The sequence below is a fragment of the Helobdella robusta genome (assembly GCF_000326865.2).
Source record: "Helobdella robusta unplaced genomic scaffold HELROscaffold_9, whole genome shotgun sequence".
In the NCBI taxonomy this organism is placed as follows: domain Eukaryota; kingdom Metazoa; phylum Annelida; class Clitellata; order Rhynchobdellida; family Glossiphoniidae; genus Helobdella; species Helobdella robusta.
This window is the reverse complement of record NW_008705512.1, coordinates 923,840-948,664: the sequence shown is the minus strand read 5'-3', so window position 1 is coordinate 948,664 and position 24,825 is coordinate 923,840. Positions and strand designations below refer to the sequence as shown.

The window sequence follows — 24,825 nt, the reverse complement described above, 5'->3', positions numbered from 1 at the left end:
TATATATATATATATATATATATATATATATATATATATATATATATATATATTCATATACATACACAGACATATACATATATATATATATATATATATATATATATAAGATATATATATAGATATATAAATATATATAAAAGTCTGTGTGCATATAAAAAGGAAAGAATAGATGAAAGGAATGTGATCTTTATAAATGTTTTTAAACCACCATGCCGCCCGATCACAGTGAACTTTTCATATTGATGAAATTAGAACAACTTGAACAAACAGTTTATGTTGTATTTTACACATCAAATCTGTTGGTTCAGATAACGTTCCATATTTTAAATTTTAGAATAAATATTAAATAAAATATCAAATTAGAAAAAATATTAAATTAAATCATTTCTGGAAACAATTTATTTGAAACAGTTAAAACAGAAGAGAAAAAATTTGATGAGTTTTTGACAAACTTGATAGTACAAACGTTCACACAATGTTAATTTCTCTATGCCACTAATCTTGACACCGTTCTTATTCCATATTCAGCAAGCTTGGATCATGTACCTTATTTTTACTCTCTACTGAAGCCCTGTGAAAAAACAAAATTTAATTTTGCTTCATTTTCCCAATTGAACAACACGGAATAGAAGTATTATATTTAGCCATTAAAGTTATTGTTTTGCAAGAAACTTTCAAGAACACAGACTTATTTTTTTGCAAAGTTAATTTTTTGACAAAATGGAAAATTAAAAATTACGGTTAAAAAACCATTAAGATAGTTAATTGTGTAGTTGTTTAGTGTTTTGTTTGCCAGTAGAAACGTGTTGAAAAGCGGAGATAGTGCATGTGTGCTAATAGCATTAAAAATAGCAGGATGACGATGATGGTAGGAGAGCATTTCATGTAACGATGATGAACGCGCATCAGTTGCTCGCGCACTTTCATGTGCATCAGTTTGCATTGCACGGCCATCCATTGCCTGGGGTGGTAGATGGGGAACGCTGGACTTTATCATCATTAACAAGCTCGTCTCTTCATTTCTAACGCAACTTTTTCTTCTCTTCTTCTGCTTGTTGTCGTGTTCCATGAGGCTTGATACTGTCTTGTTTTATGATCCTATGCCAATGTGACTTCGGTTGTGGACAACTTATCAATGAACCATTATGATAATATGCCAACAACTATATTATGAAGCCGTGCAATGTTTATACATAACTATTATAAAATTGTAATATTCATACATAATTCTGATGAAGATTCAACAAACACATACATACATACAATTAACTACAAACATGCTATCCTAGTTGAGGCAAATTTTAAGATGACATGAACATATGTAGACACGTAATTCGGATGAATGGTCTGTTTAAAATTTATCAATTTTGTTCTCACTCCATCCACGCTTAAAATATTTGCATCAATATCTTCATAAGTTGCACTTTAATGAATTCCTATTGAGTTTAAATGTCTGATGACGCATTATACTCTTTCGATAACTTCTATTAGAGTATAAATATATATCAAATATCACATTTATCTCAGATACCTATATTCTATATATATTTTATATACATTTCATATACATCTCGTATATATTTCATATACATCTCGTATGAATTCCTATTTTATAAATATCTCTTCTCATACATATCTTATGAAACAAATGTTAACAAAAAAACAAAACAAATTCCTTTGTACGTGCGAATCATTCAAGTCACCGACTAATCGCCGTCGACAGCATTCAGTTTGCATGACATTCAGAGTAGAATTTATAATTGAATTATAAACAAGAAGCAGGCGGCTGGAACAATGGAGTTGGTCGGTTGTGCGTGTGCATAAACAATCAACAACTGAATATAATGAAGCATTCGAACCAGGTGTACGTGTGTGTGTCCAGACACACATTACGTTATGTCCGTCATGAAAATTTAAGTGTTCATTCCATTCAATGGAGCCCATCTTAAATTTGAAACACCTACCTATTCATGAATCTACGTTATGAACATACGTAGCCAAAAATTTGTTTTTTGGCTTATCAAACAATTATTAAAAATGTTGCTTTTCAAATCAAATTTTAACATTTATCAATTGTGGATGGAAACTGAAATGATTTTCAGTCAAAATTTTTATAAATTTTTACAAAGATTTTGTTCAATTTAGCCTCAACCTTGGTTCCTTGTTTGTTTAAAGTGAATATTTGGTTTTACAATCTTCAACGTGGTAAAATATAACACTTTAAAAATATTATATTTTATATGGAATGATGGTATAGGAATACCGAAAAAGCTTTTCTGTTCTATCATGCATAAAATAAACAAAAATTTTAGTTTTGAACTAAAGAAACTTGAAAATGATTTACGATCAACCGTTAAAAAAATCTAAAAGTTAAATTGGAAGTTAACGCCGAAAATGCTGTGATTTTCATCAATAATTACATTTATATATATATATACATATATATATAAGCTTATATATATATATATATAAGCTTATATATCCAATATATATGTATATTGGATTAAGACTGTCAGAAATTTAATTTTTGAAGAAAATCATAGCATGTTTGGTCTTAGTTCACTTCCTATTTAACTTTGCGATTTCTCTAACGGTTGATCGTTAATCATTTACAAGGAATCAACTAAGTAGAGTAGAGACACAGTATATATATATATATATATATATATATATATATATATATAATGACTTGTAATAATATATATATATATATACAGCATGTACAAACACTGATTGATATATTAAACAAATACTGTACATATACAAATGCTGTACATGTACATATACAAATACATAGCATCAGATATATATAGTGCAATATACACAGTTCCATACATACTGTATATCTCCAGTTAAACATAAATATAAATAAAGGACGAGGCATTCAACGGAGCTATAGTTGTTAATGCTTCTTTGCATAACTTTTTGACGGATCGGAAGTTGATTGCATGAGCGGATACATCATCAGCATCATCACGTGACTTCCACCTCCACAGGATGTTTCCGCTTTTTGTTTGCTGGTCAAGCAATCTAATGTCACTTCCTAGAGAGTCATCGTCGCGACTTTTTTATTCATTATTTTTATTTATTTTGTTTTCATCTGCAGTATGCATAGCTCGATTTCTTTTCCGTCACAAATGGATTGGTTATTTTTAATTTGCTTCAACGATCATTTGCTAGATAAACAGCAAATAAACACCAATTTATTTGCCGGCATACAAATAAGTTTAGAAATATACGTTTTATGTTCACCTATTCGTCTGGTTTATGTGTTCATTAAAATATTTTAAACGGAGAGTCTAAAAAGAAACTAAAAAGTTGAGATGTGCGCGTGATCTCGCCGATTTGCATATACAAGCGCGTTGTTGCGGCCGGGCACAAATAAATTTTCATTAAGGCTAAAAATTATTTCCATATTAGAATTTTAAAATAGCATGTCGCTCATAGATATATAACGTTCTGTTCTGAGACCTAAATTATCTGAAACAATAAATTATATTTAAATAAAATACAAAATTTTCTTTATATAGCATAAAGTAAAATTTTTATGTAGTAAATTTTCAGATTTTTCGGCAAGAAAATTTTGCAAAATTTTATACATTACTTGGGCATGAATCCATGTTTAACAAAAACATTTAATTTGTTTATTCTTAAATTAAATAATCGCGCTTTAATATTAAACGAGCGAGCTTTCATTAAAAGAGCTTAACAGGCTTTTAGGATTTCATTTATTCCAAACGCATTCTACAACATGAAATAATTAAAACACGCCACACGTATCTCCGGAGAACAAATATTTAATTGCATAAAATATTTCAACTCGTACTTACCTAGTTTAACTTTGAAACAACACTATACCCTGGAGAAAGTGGTTCGGCGAGCTTATGAATATTTTCCCGACTAATGATCTGTCAGTCGAGACAACACATGAATAATAAATGAATAAAAGATGTTGGTTGGTAGCAATTGATCCTGACCGCGGCATAGAAGGTCGTGAAGTCACAAGTTCACGCATACATTTCACGCCCGAGCACCAGAGGGACCGGTGGCAAATGTTTTACAGAATTTGCTAGAGCTTGTAATCATATTTTTTAACTATGAAAAAACAAAAATTCATAAATATAAAACAAGTTACCTAGCAAAAAATGCGCGTCAATGTTTAAATAAACATCGATTGACTGCGTTATGTCATACCGTAACTTTAATAATGTGGACATTCTTTTTCCTGACCAATCAGAGTTTCAAGAATGTCACGCAATTTTAAAAGAATTAGTTAAGAAATTTGAAAAACTTTAAAGCTGAGGCATCGAAATCTAAATTTTCATATAAATTTGAAAAATTTGAATTTTTTTAGAGTTTAATTCATAATACTCTAAACTAAACGTACACAAAACCATAACATGAAGAAACATTTATCGTTTCTCGCTGTATAACAAGGGAGAACAGTAAAACGATCTCACGTTAATTTATACTGTTTATATTTGTAAACAAAATTTTCACCTGAATGCGTTTATTCATTTATTTGTACATTTCATACACCTCACAGGAGAATTATCAGACATAGCCTATCCGCAGAGATTTGAATCAGAACTCGATCAACTGTCAAGTTATTCCGACAACTCTGAAAATAACGAACGCAACTTCCGCTTCAGAGAAAATGAAGAGCGAGAAGCAACGAAAAGAAGAACTGGTTCGGGCCTGAAGTACATTGGGGTTGGTAAGAGAGAAGGTAACAGAGCAGGAAAAAGCAAAGAAAGAAGACAATCTGGCCTCAAATATATCGGCCTCGGAAAATAAGCGAAGTCAATGACCAAACAAAATATTAATGTTGTAGAACATTTGGAAATTTTTTATTTAAAAATAATAATTTATAGCAACTATCTCAACAAAAATATTGTTTTTTCAGAAGAAATATGTCAGAATTAAACGTTATTCATTTTTTATATTATTATTGCTGCAATGCAAGCTTTGTTGTTGATGTTTCAGTAATTGAACGATAGCACAGCTGAATGGCCAAAAAGTTGTGACTGGTCTTTAGGCAATCTTCAACTTTCAAAGTTTTCAAAAATATCTCCTGCTATCCTGAGCCAAATTTATTAATTGAGAACTCGTCTGCATGGAAAGAAAGTTAATTTTCAATCAATTAAATAATGAAGGTAATATAAATAGAAAAGAATTGAAACCTGATGTACGTGGAACATGCATACATGGTTCTGCCATGATGTCATCAAAACGAGGGAAGACCAAACTATTTGATACTTCCTGAACCATTAGAAAATTATGTTATAAATATGACTAACCATTTGGTGTTTCAACTAATGTTATTAACATTTGAAAAATTGTTATTAAACAGACGTCGTGAGTTATTCTGTTTACAATTTATAATATAAACACCTGCCTCTGTTTTTAAAAAATAATCATTCTGAAATGACTTGTTCATAAAAAAGCATTTGCTATATTGGCTGCAAAAATTTACTGTAATATTTCAAACCATTAAAATAAATCAAAACCATTAAAAAAAAGTAAAACCATTAAAAATAGTAAATATCAAGATTTAAAATAAGTATAAACATAAAAAACCTTTATTATGAAATTTAAATTAATTAAAGTCCATTGAATTAACAACTTAAAAATAATCCGGGAGAAATCCTTACTTTGCTGGAACCCTGATGATAGCATGGTAGTGCTCATTTTCTCGAACAAATTTAACGACATCGATATTCATACTCTTTTCTGCCTGTTGTTCATATTAATTAATTTGCCTGTTGTTCATATTAAATCAATTTGTAAAAAATTAAGAACATAAATAGAAAAATGAATTTAAAATACTACCATCTATTTAATTATTTTGACAAAATTAAATTGTAAATTTCAAGCTTAATTTTCACTAGCTGTTTAAATGGTTAAAGGTCAATTACACTTTTCTTGAAAAAAAAATTTCTCTACCATCAATTTTACTGTTATGGCATTGTCAAAATATCTGGTAAAGATCACATATTCAAAGATCTTTTTAACTGTGACTGACCATGATAGATTATCGACATATTAAAAGTTGATCAGCTTTCAGTTGAATGTTTTGGAATTTTTTCAAAGATCAACTTGTTGGTAAGTATGAAAATTTGTTATAGTTTAATGTTGAAACTGTGGACACTTAATATTCAATACCCAACATGAAATGATAGTTCTATTCTGTAAATACTTCTCCAATCTCATCTCATGTAGCATTTTAATTACCAGATAAATTTAATAATGTTTTAGTTTTATTAGATAAAAGGTAAACAGAAAAATAACAATACAAGAACTTGTATACATACATACATACATACATACATACATACATACATACATACATACATACATATAAAACTTAAATAATTAAATATGATAAAATTAGAAAAATGAAAGATCTAACTATTATTTAAACGTAAACAACCTCTCCAAACATATGACCGAGGGCTTCAGTAATTATCAACTTGAAAAATGCACAGGTGAGATCTTCATAGTAATCTTTAAAGGTTCTGGAAAGTTCAAATTAACTATTATTTATTTAATTAATCACATCAAGTTTAGCTGATTTTATATCTTTTCAATAATTTCTAATTAGCTTAATTTTGAAAGCTTAATACCAAAAATAACTAAAACATAGAAAAACTTGAATCATCGATTTTGCCAACTTTGTATTCACCAAAAATAACTAAAACACAGAAAAACTTAAATCTTTGATTTAACTAACTTTGTGTTTGTAAATCCGATAAAAGTAATCATAACTTAACATTTTTTGTTTCTGCTTATTTTTATTTTTCAACCATTGCAACATTTATTTGTTTGGTTTAAAATTTAATTAATAATGAGAATGACATAGCAAGTGGGCTTCAGTTGCTTGCATTAAATTTTAATGATTAAAATAAAGTCGATTAAAAAAAAGATTAATTAATCATTAATGATTAATATGGCTAATGCATTCCAAATGACATAGTTATCATTGTTATTAGCATTAACAACATAATGTCATTATAATTTCTCAAAACTAAAATGAAAGTAAAACTTTTTCTGTAAAAAAAGTAAATAACAAAACACAAAAGAAAGAAAAACTTTAAAAAAACTCACAGGGAGATGGACATGTACATGTGCCTAGGATCAAAAACTTTTTTGTAGTAAATTGCCGCCATATTTTTAATTCAAACAAAACAAATCTTGCAAGTATATTGTACGTCTTGTCCTGGTTCAAATTATCGGAAAATAAAGTTATTTTGAGGGAATCACTTTTTTAAAAGAGATTCACTAAACGCTGAAAACGCCAGTGACGTTGGTAAAATAAAATAATTTGGGATTTGTAAATAATAGTAACTATGGAGTACCATTAAAGTTTAATAAACTAAATAAACTTTATAAATAAATCCAATAACGTTTATATTAATTATGTATTAAAGTATGCACTATTAAATTATTCATAGTTTATATTTTTGTTATTTTTTTACTATATTTATGTTCAGTATATTATCGACACTATTGACCATTTGATATTACTTTCAAAATTGTATCATTATGGTATAAGAGGTTTGCCCTGGCAATGGTTCAGGAGTTATTTGAGTCAACGCTCCCATTTTGTAGAAATTAGTGATTGTCGATCTGAATCATTAAACATATCAGGCGGAGTCTCGCAAGGCTCAATTCTGGGACCAATTTTGTTTAATAATTTTATAAATGATGTTACTATTAGCTGTAACTTGGCTAAATTTACTTTGTATGCGGATGATACAACTATACTTTTGAAAAGCACAAACTTATTTGATCTAGTTGTTGACTGTAATCGTAAGCTTGAACTGGTCTATCAATGGATCACAGCAAATAACTTAAGAATTAACATAAAAAAAAATTATTTTATTTGGACCAACAATTAATACCAGTTTGGTCGACTCTATTATTTACATTTCTAATCTAAAAATTGTTAAAATGCACACAAAGTTTTTAGGAATAATTATTTCAAGCAACCTAAATTGGTCTGAACACATAACTTATATAGCTAATAAAACGTCGAAAATTATCGGTATATTATATAAACTAAGATATAAATTACCGAAAAGTATCTTGATCACCTTATATTATTCTCTTATATTTCCACTCCTCACGTACTGCAATGCAATTTGGGGTAACAGTCCAAATTGCCACATAAATCTTTTGCAAAAAACCCAAAATTATTTCATAAGAACTTTATACAAAGTAAATTGGCTCGACTCTACCAAATCGTTCGATCATTTAAATAAAATCTTAAACATAAAACAATAGTCCGATTAACATCCCTTTTTATAAAATTGTCATAACTAATCATTTTCCATTTTTCAAGAATATAATTCTAAACTTTTTATATTCGAATCCTTATTCATTAAGAAAAAATTTTGACTATCAATTAACAATCTGGCGCACCAAAACTTATAAAAACAGTTCTATACCTTTTGGTATTAAAGTTTGGAATAATTTACCATCAAATTTAATTTGCTCTCATTTGAAAATATTTGCTAAAGGCATTGGGCAATTATTATGTTACTTTAAAATATTATTTAAAATAATGATAATAATTAGAATATTATAGTACCACTTGTGTATTGAATGCCTATTTGTATGTATGTGTGTGTGTGTGTTTGTGTGTGTGTGTGTGTGTGTGTGTGCGTATTGTTTGTGTGTAAGAGCGTGTATGTATGTGCCTACATCATTATAACTTTAATTATCAATTAAGCTTATTAATACGCATATGTAAAACAATTTAATTAATTTACCATTCATTTGTGAGTAATAAAACCATTATTTTATTTAATGTTAGTATATCCCATGGATAATTTATTCTTTTTTATTTTACGTTATCTTTATGATGATGATAATCTTGTCCAGGGTGGTCCACTAAAAGAATTTTTTTTCTTCTTTCGGGTCTCCCGATCACAAATTTTTTCTGTTTTGTTCATTAATAATTCCATGGTTCTGTTTGGATCAAATAAATAAATTGAATAGAATTGAAATTATTTTGAATTTGTTTTATTAATCTTATTTTATTTGTCCTTTTATTAAATGGCACTTTGGAAATTAATCAACGCTATGAAAACTTTATGAATAAATGAGAAAATAATAATCAAAATTATGTATAGATCTATGTGGAATGCACATTTAGTTTTTATATCACAATTTTTTTTCCTGTCTTCAACTTCTTCAACTTCCAAAGTTGCGGTTTTAATAATAAAAATTAAAGATTAGTAATTTAAACGAACCTCTCCTCTGTCTGAAAAGCAAAAGTGAATTGACAAGTTTTCAACAATTCACTCATTCTGTGAATTGAGTTGCAGTGCTTGAACTTGGAGTTGGTTTGTTGAGTCTTTTTGTGCCAGTCTTCTGAGTGAACTTTCCTTGAAATGACGGCTGACACTGTCAATATCAACAGAGAAATAGAACGATGCAAGGATCCACTAATTGGTTTTTTTTCTTTATATGTTCATTATTTATTATATGTTGTTTAAAATTAATTTAATTTTCAATTAGTAAAGTTGGATTAGTTTAACTTAGACTTGGTAAAAAAGAAGGATTATAAATTATAGAAAATAATATGATACAACAATACAATACATACAAACAATGTACATTTATTTTATGTCATATATCACATTTGTATTGTATTTATTTTTGTATCACCTCATCACAAACAATTTAAAATTAATTTGAGTTTCAATTACTAAAATTAGTAAAGAAAAAATTATCTTTGCATTGCGTAGTAAGTATGTAAATATTACAAATAATGTAATTTCTAGTAATTTAGTAACATAGACATTTATTTTTATATTTTCAATTTTGTGTTTAACTTTAACTATTGTGTAAGTGTAAACTTTACTTTTAAAATGTGAGTAATGTAATATTGTAATGAAATTAACCTAAATATATTAAAACTAATACATATATTTTAAATATTCTTAACTACCTTCTGCAAAAGAAGTTTTTGTTGAAATTAATTAATCGTACCTATACAAGTATGTTATTTAAATTTATATATGTTGGATAAGCTGGTATATAACATCTAATGATAAAATCTAAAATCGGTGTAATAATAATAAAATTTGATTATTAATACTCTTGTTATATAATTTCTTCCTAAATTATAAAAATTACATTTGCAAAGTTGAAAAAATAAGCTATAATTTTTATTGATATTTTTTTTGTTTTTTACTTAAAGGTCTATGAAGAACTTTCATTTTAACCTTTTCATCTTTTCACCATAAAAATTTTTAAATTTAATTTTGTTGCAATTTATACAATTCATGTTGCTTTGTTACTTGAACACACTTATTAGGTTTGCAGTGCATAAAAGAAAATCTGAAAGATGACAACGTTTCTCATTTCTGGTGTGAACTCTGCCAGGAGCCTTGTGGTTTGTCGTTGAATGATGTCATCGTCCATGTGGTTTTCAGAAACCATCGATCCACTTACATGGTTCTTATTTCATTTGTGTCTGCATTTTATTGTTTAGATTACATTAGATTTAGAAAACAAAATAAATGCTGCAATTTTTATTTTAAATTTTCAATGAAAATCTGCTGTGTGCTCAAACATGTATTTAAAAACACTTGTCCTTTTGAACTCCTAATGCTATTTATAATAGATCTATTACATGTTAATACGTGTATTTAAATATGATCTTAATTATATCTGTTATTACAGATCAAAAATTGTTTATTTCTTTTACTATTTGTTGAAATGTTTTGCTTCCTAGAAAAAGCATTACAAGCCCTATTATGACAAAATTGTATCATCACCCATTCATGAGCAAAACAAGTTGTACTGCGATTATTCAAGAATTATTGAAAGTAACGAAGGCAGGAAGAAGATTCAGTTTGCAGTGAGGCCCCTGCAGATCAGTCAGTGCACTGACCCAGGTCAGTCAGATATGGGTTTTCAAAATAGTTAAAAAATTTTTTGGTTAATTTTAATGTTAAGCATGATGGTTACCTAATGATTTGGAATGTAATGGTTCCGAATCCCTGGATAGTTGAGATCCAGCATTTTACGGGTCCAAAATCAACCTAAAGAAGGAAAAAAATTTCCGATTGGCAGAATAAAGTAAATCTAATTATCAACAACAATTATGTAACAAACACTAACAAACAAACTCGTTGATATTTCGCGATTTGTTTCAGCTAAAACTGCCGCAAGTTTATTGTTCACAAAGACAAATTTTATTTTTTGTAAACTTCTTCATTTGAAACAAAATTTTTGGTTTTAGGATCGTATGCAAATTGGATCCAGATTCGAATTTGTCCGAATCCATCATCAAGATTTGGATTCAAATTCGGATTTAGATACCACTAATCTCAAGTTCATTGATTTGTCCCATTTTAACTAATGATTAATGTTACATGTTACCTTTATTGGTTGATACTGGGCAGTCATAACACTAATGCATAAATTATTATTTATTTCCTTCATAAAGCGTGCGTACATTTGTTCTATAATTTTACTCACATCGAATTTCCTTTCACATTTGCAGGTGCCAAATTTTTGCTGCTTGACGATCCAAAGTTGTCGAACGTGTCCAATGTACTGGGTTTTTTGAAGTTTTCACTAATTTGTCAATGCGTTATAAATAACGTTTCGGCGTTTAATAATCATTTCTTATTTTTTAAAACTGAAAGATAGGATCTATCCTGAACAGGCTTATGCTCCAATATGGTTACAAAAATCTTGGTGAGATGTTCTCTAAAATGGTATTTACTATTTTTTTTTACTATTTTTTCAATAAAATTTTTTATTCCAAAAATCATTTTATGGTTTTTTAAGTTGTAGATATTCTTAAAAATTCATATGACTAATTTGACGGTTGCATTACTTCGTATAACAAGCGTTATTTCAATTAAAATATTTTCAAGTACCAAATTGTAAATAACTGTTAGTGATTCATACAAATTTTTCATTATTTCTAAAATTTGGTGGAACGTGAAACACGAACATCCGTAATTCATCATATTATAATGTTTGTTCATTTCACATTTATTTCCTCATCAATATCCTGGGAAAGAGGACTACTACAATTTGTTACATAAAATTGTAAATGTTTTATTTAATTGCATGGAAAAATGTATTTGTTAGTTCGTAGACGTAGAATTACAGGAAAATTCTATTTTGTGATATCGGATATGTTTTACTGAATTTGATTTCGAAAGAGCGACGAACTGATAACCACTGAAGAAGAAGCAACAAAGGCCTTCGAGGTTGCCAACATACTAACTAAAACGTTACTGGAATATCGACTGAAAACTGCTTCATAATTCCCACCACTCATGTTGTAGCTGTGTACATTGTACATTATTGTACGTTATGTTTATTACTTTTTCTCGTTAACTACAATCATTTGTGCACTCAATCTTATTTTATTCCTGTTTTTATTTTACAAATTTAAAAAAACACTGTCGAATAGTATTTTATAGTGATTCAATTTTATGTAAAATGACTCTGTTATGCGTATTTGAAGAAAAATATCCATGCGTAAGTGAGTTGTTATTCCTTTTTGCAATTAGCGTTTTTCATGGAAGTGCTGCTTTTTTAATAATTAAGGGACCATCCACGAAAGGTGTAATGCTTTGAGGAGTTCGAAAACTTTGTGACACTTGATGAGAAGAGGGAGGTGAGTGGAAGCTCATGTTATCTCCTGCTTTGCTTTGAAATTTTTCGATTTCTGTTATGAATTAAAAAAAATTTTTTTAAAAAATGTTTGCCAAAAAAGTCAAGAAAAATCTGAGCGTTTATTACCCATCTGAGAAATTTGCACCTTTCAATATTACTATGTAAGTTTTTATTTGAATTCGTTGATGTTGGAGGTGGATGATTTGAATTTTCATCATGATTCATATGTTGGTATTGATAATTTGAACAAAGCGTTTTAATTAGCAACTAAATGGTAACTTTCAAGAGGTCAAACATATACTAAAGGTTCTTATACACTTCTTCCAAAGTTCTGGTGAATCAACAACACGAACAGTAACTGTATACGTGCTAAACTACGCATCACACGATACATGTATGTGTTAGGTGGGAATACTTTTGTCATATTCGAACCTGGTTACAGCACGCATTGCGAAACAGGACCAAGCCCCTTTGACCACTGATCCATCGTGGAGAGGTTCACAAATTTATGACGGGGAACGGGTTAATTAACGCCGAAAAAGTGTGACTTTTTCTTTTCATTTTTTGTGGACAGCCCCAAACATATATGCATATATATATATATATAATTGAATTATATATATATATTATATTTATATACAACTGATCAAATCTGAAAATGCAGTGATATGTCTTAACAATTGTATCTACGACAGTCTTAACCTTAATTTTAGTAAATATATATGTATTATATTTATTATATGTCTATATATACATATATATATATAAGATACAGGTGTATAGAGATTATATATATTTATATATTTTATTTTATTTATATTTTTATATATATACATATATATATATATATATATATATATAAGATACATGTGTATAGGGATTATATATATTTATTTATTTATAGAGACAGAGAGAAGTAGCTTGTTGAATTTTAGAAAAGTTATACTCGAAATTAATGATGTGCTTGGCTATAATTATCAGAACAAGGATGTTCTATGCAGCTGTTAATAGATTTGAAACGACTCTTCTGTTGTTTCTTGATTCATGAAAGAAAAGTAATTGCTAATAATTATTGAAAAAAGCAAATGTCATAAGGTTGCTTGCTTGTTAGCTAATGCAGAATAACAAATTTTTTCGTTTGATACTGAGGATTAGCGCAGAAAACTCTGGAGATGGATAACAACATCATCAAATAAATTGAGTTTATCACAGATTCTCTTCAGTCTTTGATTAAAACATGACGTCAAACAGACACTGGCCTCTTGTCTTCCTTACGTACGGTGACTACACGGTCGAAAAAACTGAAAACAGATTACGAAATCACGAAAGGGTCGACGAAGTTAATGAATCTGCTGAACACCCGAAGCGAACGTACGATGGTTTAGTTGCTTCCGTTGATCTTGTCGTTGCCTTAGCTACCGTCGCTTTGGTCAGCACGTTAACTCCGTACATCACGCTGCAGTCCTTGCAGGATGCCTACGAAGATTTTGTTATTCCTGAAATTATTCTCATCCTACTCATGATTTGCGGCTTAATTTTCATATTTTTTTTCGTTAGAAGTAAGGATGCCCTTGATGCTCAATCGTACGAAAGACTTACGCGCAAAAGAAAATTTGACGCTTGCGGAGGTGCTGATAGGATATTATTTGTTGCCGGATTGGTTCTGTTTTATACATTATCCTTCGTCATGGATTTTGTGCACCTCATGGCTAAGGTAGATTGCAGTCCTGTTTGGATGGCCTGTAAATATAACGTTAAAGTTACATTCATCGTTGACGTTATATTTCATATTACGCGCATTGTATTTTTCGGATGTTCAACATTTTTTGCGATAGTTTATCGTTCGTTCATCTTCGCCAGTAAGTGTTGGGTTCGTTACAGTTTGGCAGTCTTGTTTGGAGTTAACTTGGCTCTGTGGTTCGATGTCCTCTTGCATGAATCCGCTCGCATCATCAACAATTCTTCGTCCAGTGCAATCATTGACAATGAAATTATAATTATCAGGTTTTTTTAGACTTACAAATTAATTATTAATAAAAAAAAACTATAACCAACGATAACTTTTTTTGCTGATACATTTTATACCAATTCCAATTAAGATGTTTACAGCGAAATGACAGCACCGACATGCAGTCACATAACTTTACCATCCAGTGCTTCGGAGAGGAAACAAATATTTTCAAGTTAGTTTGACTTTTAAATAGCTAAAATTTTGTCACAGAAAATAGATTTTCGATCCAACTGTTTTTCACAAAAATGTTTTATGTGTTTCCAGATTTCTGAATGTGTCGGTGGTTCCTCTTTGCTACCCCTTCATGTACGAATCATGTGTTCTCCTCTGTGAACGTTTCATGCATTGGTTTTGTCATTGCAAAAGAATGTCTGTAAGGACGAGTTTCAAACGTGCGTTGAAACAACCAAATCAACCAAGTGTTGACGAGGAAACGAAAGTTGAAGACGACAACGTAACAAACGTTTTGGGTGTCAACGAAAACAACGAAATTACGATTAAATCTGACCATCTTTCTGAGCCAATTAATGAAAACAATGGGAGCTTTTATTTAGTAGATTCATCAAATGATGAATGTGAATTGGACAATAAAGAATTTTCAAGCGCGGAAGATGAAAATGAACTTGAAGATGAAGAAGTTATAACAGATGAAAGCGATTTAGACGATCATTCTTTTCATGATATCTCGGATATAAACCAAGAGGCCAATAATAACAATGACACTAGTAGTAAAAATATTAATCAACAGGTATATGTGAAAAGCTGCATCCACTCCGAAGTTAGTCGTGAAAAGATGGATTTTCATTCAAGGGCTGACAACTCAAACACCGCTGAAGCTCAAAATTCTTCATGCTCAGAAATGTTTGATTCTGCTACTAGAGACAACAGCCAGCAAATTATTGTCGCAGATAATGAAGAGGCAAATAATGAAAGCAGAAGAAATGATGGGCAACTGACAGGGAAACATTCAAAGCGGCGTCTCTCCAAAAACATTTCTGATTCCGACCGTAAAATGGTTGGATCACTGGGTTGTGCCTTATTTTTTCTTTTCACCATATCAACTAATGTTTTGTTTTTCATTTTCTCATTGTTACCGGGAGCAATTCAAAAGAATGATTTGTCAGCTGAAGTCAAGCATGACGTTATTAATAGACTATTTTTATACTATACCATACCGTTTTACGGGTCTATTATAATTTCCGTAATCTACGGTTTCACAGTAGCCAAAGATTTCCCTTTGAGGCGATCCAACATTATCAACACTTTTCAAGGCCTTGACTATCTACTTTTCATCAGTGCATCAGGCCCGTTTGCATACAACGTCTTCTCATTGGTGGCAGCGTACAACAAACCTTCTATTCTCGTTTTGTACGGCATGAATGCGATTGGTTCTGTTGTTGTCCAGGTCGTTAACATCTTACAAGTGTACATCCAAATTCCGTTTTGCTTTTTCGCGGGTCGCGTGTCGGCCGTGCACCCAAATGGAAAGAAAAGACCGAAATCCATGCACTTCCAAGCTGTTCTCGTTCATGTTTCCGTCAGCAACGCCACCTTGTGGCTGGTGAACAGTTTTGCCACAACATACAACAATGGAAGCGTTTATTATGATTCTGAATTTTTTGGTAAAGATCTTTGGAATATAATAAATAGTTTCATACTTCCTATAACTTTGTTCTTCAGGTTCAACAGTTTTTTAGTCGTTCTGAAAGCGTTAAGAATTGCATTTCACAAGGGTGGAAATGACATAAGACATGGTCATTATTAAAACTTCTGTGACAATTTTATTCTATGACGAACAACTATTATAACGTTAACATTATTATCTCTTAGTTCGTGATAGTAACGCTTTTTTTAATCTAATTATTATTATTAAAATTGTTATTGCTATTGTTATTTCTAATAATAATAATAATATTATATTATTAATTTTATTGTTATGTTATTAATATTATTATTAATAATAATATTATCAATTTTATTGTTTCGTTACTATTATCAACTGCGGTATATTATCATCTTTTAATTAAAATTTATCATTTGAGAGTCAAGCACTCCATACAATAATAATAATAATTATTATTATTATCATTACTATTATTATGTTCAAAATGTAAATTTTATGTGTAATATTTAGATTAACACATCATCGTTAGATAAAGCCTAGCAATTTAGTGGTCGTAATTCTTTACTGACGTTATGAGCAATGGTATAAATTTAAAATATTTTCATTAAACAGTTGTTTAATTCGAAAATTTTGTTAGGCGAAGTGAGTTCAATTTTTATATAGAAATAATAAAAAAAACGAAAAATTGGTCCAAAAGTTTCATGCAAACAAAACATTTTGAAGTTTTCCAAAAGTTAAAACAGGGCTTCAATTAAAAAATATAATTTGAAATTAATATTAATTATAACAAATGAAACTTGCGTGTTTGTTGTTTTGACATACAATGAAGGGGATACTTTTAAGGTGAAATATGTTGAAAAAATTAAATCATAATTAAGTTGCAAATAAATTGGCGAAAAATGTAATTTACATTTACATGTATTTTTCAATCGTGCAAGCATGAATTCATCTAAAAATTGAACAAATATAAAATTAAAGTTAAGTTTCTATACAATCATTGGTAAGTGAAGCATTCAGTTACATTCGACAAATCTTAAAATGCTAGGAATTCAAGATGGACTGTGATCGAAATAAGCTGTCACCGCAGCACGGCTTCAACTGTTAAAAATGTTCCCAAAAATTTCCATGGGAAATACATGAAAAATTTATATACACAATTTACACATTATGACAATGATTATATAGGTTGTAACATATCTGCACATATCTGGGATTATGAGCAAATTTTTTTTAAATATTTCAGACTAAATTGAACAATAATTTAGCAATGAAAAATTACATTACTTTCGAAACAATTCGTGTCGTATTTTAAATTATAAATATAGTGGTCAAGTCGGAAATCATACGTGAGTGACAGGTTTGCAACAAATTTTAAAAATATCAATTATAACAACATTTGTTTTGACCATTTGAATAAAACTGATGCAAGATGCAAAAAATTTTGGGTTAAGGTCAGGCATATTCATCTAACATTTAGGACGGATCTCCAGATGTGCCAGTATAAATAACTCGGTAGCCAAAAATTGATCTGAATTATTTGACTGAATTATTTAATATCAAAGTGAGACAATTGATATTTGTCGATTGCAATGTTTGTTTGCATGTGATTTCTTCCCCTTCATGACTTCAAATAAATTCTTTTCGGGCCTTAATTACAAAAAAGGAATTTAGGTTCATTTAATGTTAAAATGAAAAATTTGTTTTTAAACATTAATATTTCAAAGTAATAAACTGGTCTCCCTCCATTTAAGTAAATATTTGCAAAATGTTTGTTTGAAGAAGATGATGATGAAATAAATAGTAATTTTCAGCCAAAAATATTCCTAGTTTACAAGCATCACAATTGCGGTTTCGCAGATCACTGCTAGCATGCAGATACGTCAAATTTGTTAGATGTAGTCGTGCCAGTTTCTTACTACGGCAACAACGAAAGTAATAACGGAAGCGATTTCTAAGCAAATATGAACATCCACTTCTACAGGTGTCATCTTAACGCATCAAAAATAATGTTTAGTCAAAAAAGAGGCTGGAAGTAGTACAGCACTAAAGTAGCACTCATGAAGTTGCAGTCGGAAGCATTCACGTTGGGCGAAACAAAAAATCACCGATTGAGCCTGTTAGCATTTAAATTATTAGCCTGTAACTTTAATAAGCGCACAGCTATGTACAGTGATGAGCTCCCTCAGTTCAATTTCTATGCGTGCAATGTAAATTAATTAAAAAATAAATGAATGAATAATGTAACATGTAAGCATTAAATTTATAGACATGCAAAGATGTTCGTTACAAAGACGTCCGCAAAAGATTAATGGCCGAATTCAAAATAGACCGGAGAACGTGAGTAGGTCTGGCGTCAGACAGAGGACGCTGAAGAAACTTACTGTAAAACGATTTACCGGAAGTAGCCGAAGAGTCAAGGTCAACCCGTGACGATGACAGAAGGACTCAAAAAAAAAATACCTAGATGGACTTATTGTTTCTGTGAACTTGTTTTGCTAGCCTAGTGGAAGGGACTGCCATTCAAAAAATGTACCCTAAACGAACTTCCGGCATTCATAGAAAAAAGATTATTACGTACCATGTACCAGGGGAAAATTTAATTTACACCCTAGAGAAGGGAAAACATTAGGCGGCCTACATGAGAAAAATTTGTTGTGGGTGGAAACAGCTTTTGGAGGGCGTTCACTGGAGTGAGCAGCATTTCTTCTTCTTCTTGCAAGCGCTCCCATCTGCGTGCGGGACCGCGTGTCGCTGTTTCCCTCTCTGATTCGATGGATGCAGAATCTCGTAACGATCCTCGTCGCCGCAGCCAGCCACACTTTTACTGTTGTTTTGTTTGTCGTCGTCGTTGTTGTTGTTGTTGGAGTTGGAGTTGTTTCTGTGGGTATCATTTATGTTGTTCGTGTTGATGATGTTGTTGTTGATATTGTTGTTGTTGTTGTTGATGTTGTTGTGGTGAATCTCAATGGTAGTGAGTTCGTGTGTCAGCAATGGTCTGGTTATAGATGTTTCAAGTGAATCATCGACCGTATCTTCTACCGTTTGGTTGAAAATCAGTTTGTTTGATATGATTGATGTTTTGCTTTCGTTTGTGACATCACATTTAATTGGGTTGCTTAGAATGTTGACGTTGTTGGTTGGCATGTTGATAATGGTTGTTGATCTATTTTTATGAACACTACTGCATGCAAGATTGTTTACAGAGTTGTCGAACGTGGTCGTTTGATCTTGTATGTCCTCATCACACTTTAATTCGTCGTACGTTATAACCGTGCGAGATGGTTGACTGTTTCTTTCGTTAGCACAAATGCTAGAAACAGGTTGATCGATTTTTAGGCAAGTCAAGTGATAAGAATTTTGAGGGTGTTTACTTTCTACGTAAATTTCATCACAGTCATCGTCTTCGTCACTATCCTCTTCATCATCGATGTCATCATCATCATCCACATCAATAATTTCTTTTTTCTCTATGTACACGCGGGAGTTTTTGTCGTTAAAATTTAAATTGTGGTCAGTTGATCCTTCATTTATAATCATTTCCGTCATTCCGTTCAAATGGATGAGGATACCTTCCATGGACTCTTGTTTAGAGAGAGGTTGATCGACATGATGAACGCCATCGCTGGCTGGCGCTGATACGTTGTTCTCTGTTTTGCTGTCTTGTGCAATGTTGCAGTCGATGTTGTTGTGCGCGTCAGCATTTATTGTGTTTTTTGTGTCTTTGTTGTTGTTTGATTTATTTTTTGTTTCAAAGTCGGGATCGGAAATGCGGATCCTCTTCCTCGAGATGGTGGAGTTGTTGATGATGTAGTCAGCCTTCCTGCTCAGCTCTCCGTCCATTAAAAACGGATTGTCCTGACTTTCGATGCTATGTAACAAGTTTGTCAAGCTATCATTTTATAATGCATAAATTATTTGATTACTATTTGGTTAATTATCTTAATCATAAATAATGGTAAAACATCGAAAAACAGTGATCACATCCTTAACCAAACCGTAAGAGGTGTTGAAATTATGCAGTTGGAACAATTATATGTCTAGGACAAGAGTTATGCAAACAGTTCGTTCCTTTGACGGATGTTATAAAACCAAAGTAACGTGATATATCAGGCTAACTAAGTCATACTAAATCACTGAAACATTGGCAAAATAAAGTTTTCCCTATCCTTTTCAATACTTTAAACAAGCTGTAGGTATTATATTACAGAGTTTAACAAATTCTTAATGATATTCAAATTATTTACAAAGTTTCACATATTGTTATATCGATAGTGACATTCGTGCTGTAATCATTTAAATTTAGCTGTTCGGCTCTGATTTATATCTGGATTGTGCATTTGTCGTATGACTTTAATAAATTATTTTTTCAACAAACCAATAATTGAATAACTAAAATTTTATGATTTATTGAGCGTCTAAAAAACTTTTGTAATCATTTAAATTAACTGGCGCAACTTTAAAAGACCAACCTGACACATTTCTGCAATTTGATGATTGGTCTTCCGGGTTTCCCCAACTTGACATCAGCACCGGCATCAGGAAGCACCTCTGTGACGTCAACGTGTACGTCATTTGATATAAATATACCACTGTCTGAGTTGATAACGTATTGGTCCGTGTGTTCCGCAAATGTCACGTGATGCACTTCCTTGCTCTCTGGTTGGCTGTTTCTGACGAAAAGTTAGTCGGGTAATAATGTTGGATACATTTTTTGAAATTTTCTAATTATTGCTAAAGTTTTTTAATAACATAAAATAAATTTCTCTAGACAAAAATAAATTTTTGTTGAAATGAAGTTGAAAAAAAATTGTTAAGCATCTCGTTTTGAAACGCCGTCAGAGACATTTTTGAGCTGCTTAGAGTTGACATCTAACTCGCACCATTGCCTGAGTTTTGATTTGCAATATGGAAATGACGATGATAAACTTGTTCTATGGAGCACAAAATAGTACTATCTATATTTTTTACTTTCTTAAAAAGCATTGTAAGCAAATCAACACAATACGGACAAGTGAGAATGCTTGGACTGCTTGGAGCTGTTTGAGTAATTTGTCGTTCTCTTCTTCAATAAATAAACAATTTTTAAGCTATCATGGATAATTTATAATTTATCAAATTTGAAAGTAGCAAAGACATTCTGGATTAATAAAAACGCAAACAATAAAATAGTGAGTAGTAGACGGCTGTGGCTTCTTGGGCTGCGCCAGCCACCATCTGAAGTGCCACATGCTGACGAAGCACGGAGATACAGAAAAACTTAAAAGACCAAATTGTAAGTACGTTTGTGTTAACAGGTCAATGAAGCTCAACAGACACTTGGAAAAACATTCGGTTGAGAAAACTTTGTTGTGTGAAACCTGTAAAAACTTGTACAAGATTTCAAGTTTGTTGAAGAGACATTTTAGCAAAAATCCAACACATATACGAAATTGAATAGAATTGATTCAAGTTGCAATGAAGAAAGCTTCTTTCCCTCCCGCGATGAAATACATGCACCGTGGAGAAGGCTGGAAAACGAAAACGCAGAATAGTGGGGCAATGATCATAAAATAGTGGAAGTTCATCTAATCTTTAAATATTTTCGTTTTTAGTTTTTTAAAATGAACTTTCAATGTATCGGCCAGTTATAATTATATTTTAAACGTGTAAGATGTTGTTTGCTGTTATGAAATATCAAAGGTGAATCGATACAAAAAACGAGTTGATGAATTGCTCCAGCCAGCATTTTAATTTTCATTCTGCGTTGCGTTTTTCATTTAATTTTTTGTCCAGCAATTGAAAATCCGAATGTTGTGAATATGATGATGAAACTGATGATGATGAAGATGAACTTGATGATGATGAAAAAGATTCTGATGATAAGATGTTTGAGCAACACAAACACGTTTTATTCATTATGAAAAAAACGTTCAATAATCTTGTTTTATTTAACAGCAAAAAATTTTTTTATTTCACGCACGTGCAGAAAATATTGGAATAAAAACAGGAAACACGTCAATATTGCGACATAATATTCCTATTAAAATTGAATGCAGAACGTTTGTACACGAGTATATAATGATGTTTGTTTGTTGGTGTTTGTATGTTGATGTTTTGTATATTGATTTTTGTATGTTGATGTTTGTATGTTAATATTTGTCTGTTGTATGTTGATGTTTATATGTTGATGTTTGTATGTTGTTGTTTGTCTGTTGATGTTTGTCTGTTGTATGTTGATGTTTATATGTTGATGTTTGTATGTTGTTGTTTGTCTGTTGATGTTTGTATATTGATGTTTGTATGTTGATGTTTGTATGTTAATGTTTGTCTGTTGTATGTTGATGTTTATATGATGATGTTTATATGTTGATTTCTCTTAGTTGTTGTCTGTACGTTGATATTTGTATGTTGATGTTTGTATTTTAATGTATGCATGTTGTTGTTTGTATGTCGATGTTCGTATGTTAATATTCGTATGTTGGTATTTGAATATTGATGACTGTATGTTGTTGCCAGTTGGTTTTTATTTTCATATCTTGAAATGTATATTATCGGTATGTCTAAACGAATGCATTGGATATTCTGAATATCTGTAACAGGAGCGGCCTAGAGGTTTTTAATATTGGTGATGATGCTGGTGATGATGCTGATTGTTTGACGATGATGGTAATGATTATGTTCGAATTAGCGATAGTGACGATAACGACGGTCATATTTATAATGGCGGTCATATTTACAATATTAAAAAGACATCATTAGGCAGTGGGAGATATATTTATGATGATGATGACGATGGTGATGATGATGAATGCAGATGATGATGAAGATGATGATGAATGCAGATGATGGTGGTGATGATGATATAGATGATGGTGTATGAAATTATCAAAGAAACAAATGATGATGTTGGAGTTAATCTGGTTAATAATAATAATAACAATTATTATCATTTTTAATAATTTATACCCATTTAAATATCATTTCTTTCGGCACTTGCCATAGACGACGATCCTATTTAGTCTTAATCTTATTTATGCAATTTATCATTAATTTATCGTGACAATAAAAGAGGCGATTAATAGACGACGATCCTATTTAGTCTTAATCTTATTTATGCAATTTATTATTAATTTATCGTGACAATAAAAGAGTTTTTTTATTATCATTAATATTTTTTATTGTTTCATAATAATAATGATAATAATATTATTATTATTATTATTGTTGTTGTTGTTGTGGTGTCGTCGTTATTGTTTCGGTCAATATTATCCAGTGCAGTTGAGTATCTCGATTGGGTAAGAATCCATCCATCTTTGCGGTTCTCGCCAGCTGTGAGAAGGTATTTGGTTGAAGTGGTTGATTTATAGCTACTTAATCATCATCTTTATTCTCCCTCATCCTCATCATCTTTATCATCACCATCATCTTCCTCAGTATAATAATTATAAGGCAGATGCATTTAAATAAACTTGTTGATATCCAGTTGCAGTTATATTGTTATATTACCGACAATGATTGCAAGTTACTGACGTAGGCAATATAGCTACGAGATTTTATAAACAAACCTGGATGCCTTTTTGTCCTCGTTCGAACGCAGGAAAAATCGCTGATACACCATTCAACACATTTACGTAATATTAATAAGTTTCATTTGACGATGCATTGCTTTGCACATATTTTGGCATGAAACATGTATTTATTTTTCAACTTTGAAAAAAATGTGGGCGTTACAATAATAGCATGATTGTAAATTCCGTTGATTGGTTGAATGATTGATTGATTGAATGACTGATTGATTGAATGACTGATTGAATGAATGATTGGTTAAATAATTGATTGAATGATTTATTGCATAAACGTTTGAAAAGATGATTGAATGCGCTGAAATGCTTTGAACTGTTTCTGAGGCCCGGATTCAGCGAGTCATGCTGACTAGCTGGCTGATGCAACATACAAATTTTCCAGATATGCACAAAAATGTTTTGTTGCATTTTTTTTACAATTCTAAAAAGTATTTACCAGAATATTTTTTAATTAATATCGTGTATACATAAAAAAAGTTTTACCGACGCACGCACAAAGACAAATCTTTCGAGATGATATGAATGTGTATGCACTGATAACAAACAGTATTATATCACACATATTCAACATCTTCCTCCTCATCATCATTATCGCGTTAATTAATCAAATGACGTTAATGACGTCACAGACATAAAAATCTGCCCTTATTTATTTTTTTGGTCTTCGCCATTCATTTGCAAACGCACCGTCCCATCTTCAGATATCTTCAAAAGCGATTTTTATAATTTTCAAGTTTTCCTTCTAGCACTGATGAAGCATTGGTGATCTGATGTTGTTGTTAGCACTTGCTCGTGTGAACTCAGACAGAAAGCATACGAGGAAAAAGGAAAAAAAACAAATAAATTATTTCGCGCTAAAAATATTATTTAACCTTGTGTTGTTTGAGTGCGAGTGAATTAAAAAGGCGTCTGCACGTAAAGCGTAAAGATTGTATATTTGTTTTATTGTTGTTATTGATGTCATTGTTGTT

The 24,825-nt window shown here is 30.8% G+C and overlaps 4 protein-coding genes across 4 annotated transcripts; 3 read left to right on the top strand and 1 right to left on the bottom strand.

The window, feature by feature from the left end:
• Window positions 1–3,941: 3,941 nt before the first annotated feature.
• HELRODRAFT_166012 (hypothetical protein) lies at window positions 3,942–4,800 on the top strand (the record flags this gene model as incomplete). Its single annotated transcript, XM_009033055.1, has 2 exons — window positions 3,942–4,008; window positions 4,550–4,800. The coding sequence occupies 2 exons, from the start codon at window positions 3,942–3,944 to the stop codon at window positions 4,798–4,800; spliced, it is 318 nt and encodes a 105-aa protein (XP_009031303.1).
• Window positions 4,801–9,182: 4,382 nt separating this feature from the next.
• HELRODRAFT_189842 (hypothetical protein) lies at window positions 9,183–12,297 on the top strand (the record flags this gene model as incomplete). The annotated part of the gene is made up of 6 exons (XM_009033054.1): window positions 9,183–9,462; window positions 10,331–10,408; window positions 10,751–10,913; window positions 11,525–11,574; window positions 11,670–11,741; window positions 12,198–12,297. Coding segments are annotated over exons 2-6 (432 nt in total), but the record flags the coding sequence as incomplete, so codon positions are not given.
• A 1,597-nt stretch (window positions 12,298–13,894) lies between these two features.
• On the top strand, window positions 13,895–16,433 carry HELRODRAFT_189841 (hypothetical protein; the record flags this gene model as incomplete). Its single annotated transcript, XM_009033053.1, has 3 exons — window positions 13,895–14,661; window positions 14,757–14,840; window positions 14,933–16,433. 3 exons carry the CDS (start codon window positions 13,895–13,897, stop codon window positions 16,431–16,433), a joined length of 2,352 nt encoding a protein of 783 aa, XP_009031301.1.
• Window positions 16,434–18,974: 2,541 nt separating this feature from the next.
• HELRODRAFT_166009 (hypothetical protein) lies at window positions 18,975–21,520 on the bottom strand (the record flags this gene model as incomplete). Its single annotated transcript, XM_009033052.1, has 3 exons — window positions 18,975–20,181; window positions 20,762–20,956; window positions 21,504–21,520. 3 exons carry the CDS (start codon window positions 21,518–21,520, stop codon window positions 18,975–18,977), a joined length of 1,419 nt encoding a protein of 472 aa, XP_009031300.1.
• Between the last annotated feature and the right edge of the window lie 3,305 nt (window positions 21,521–24,825).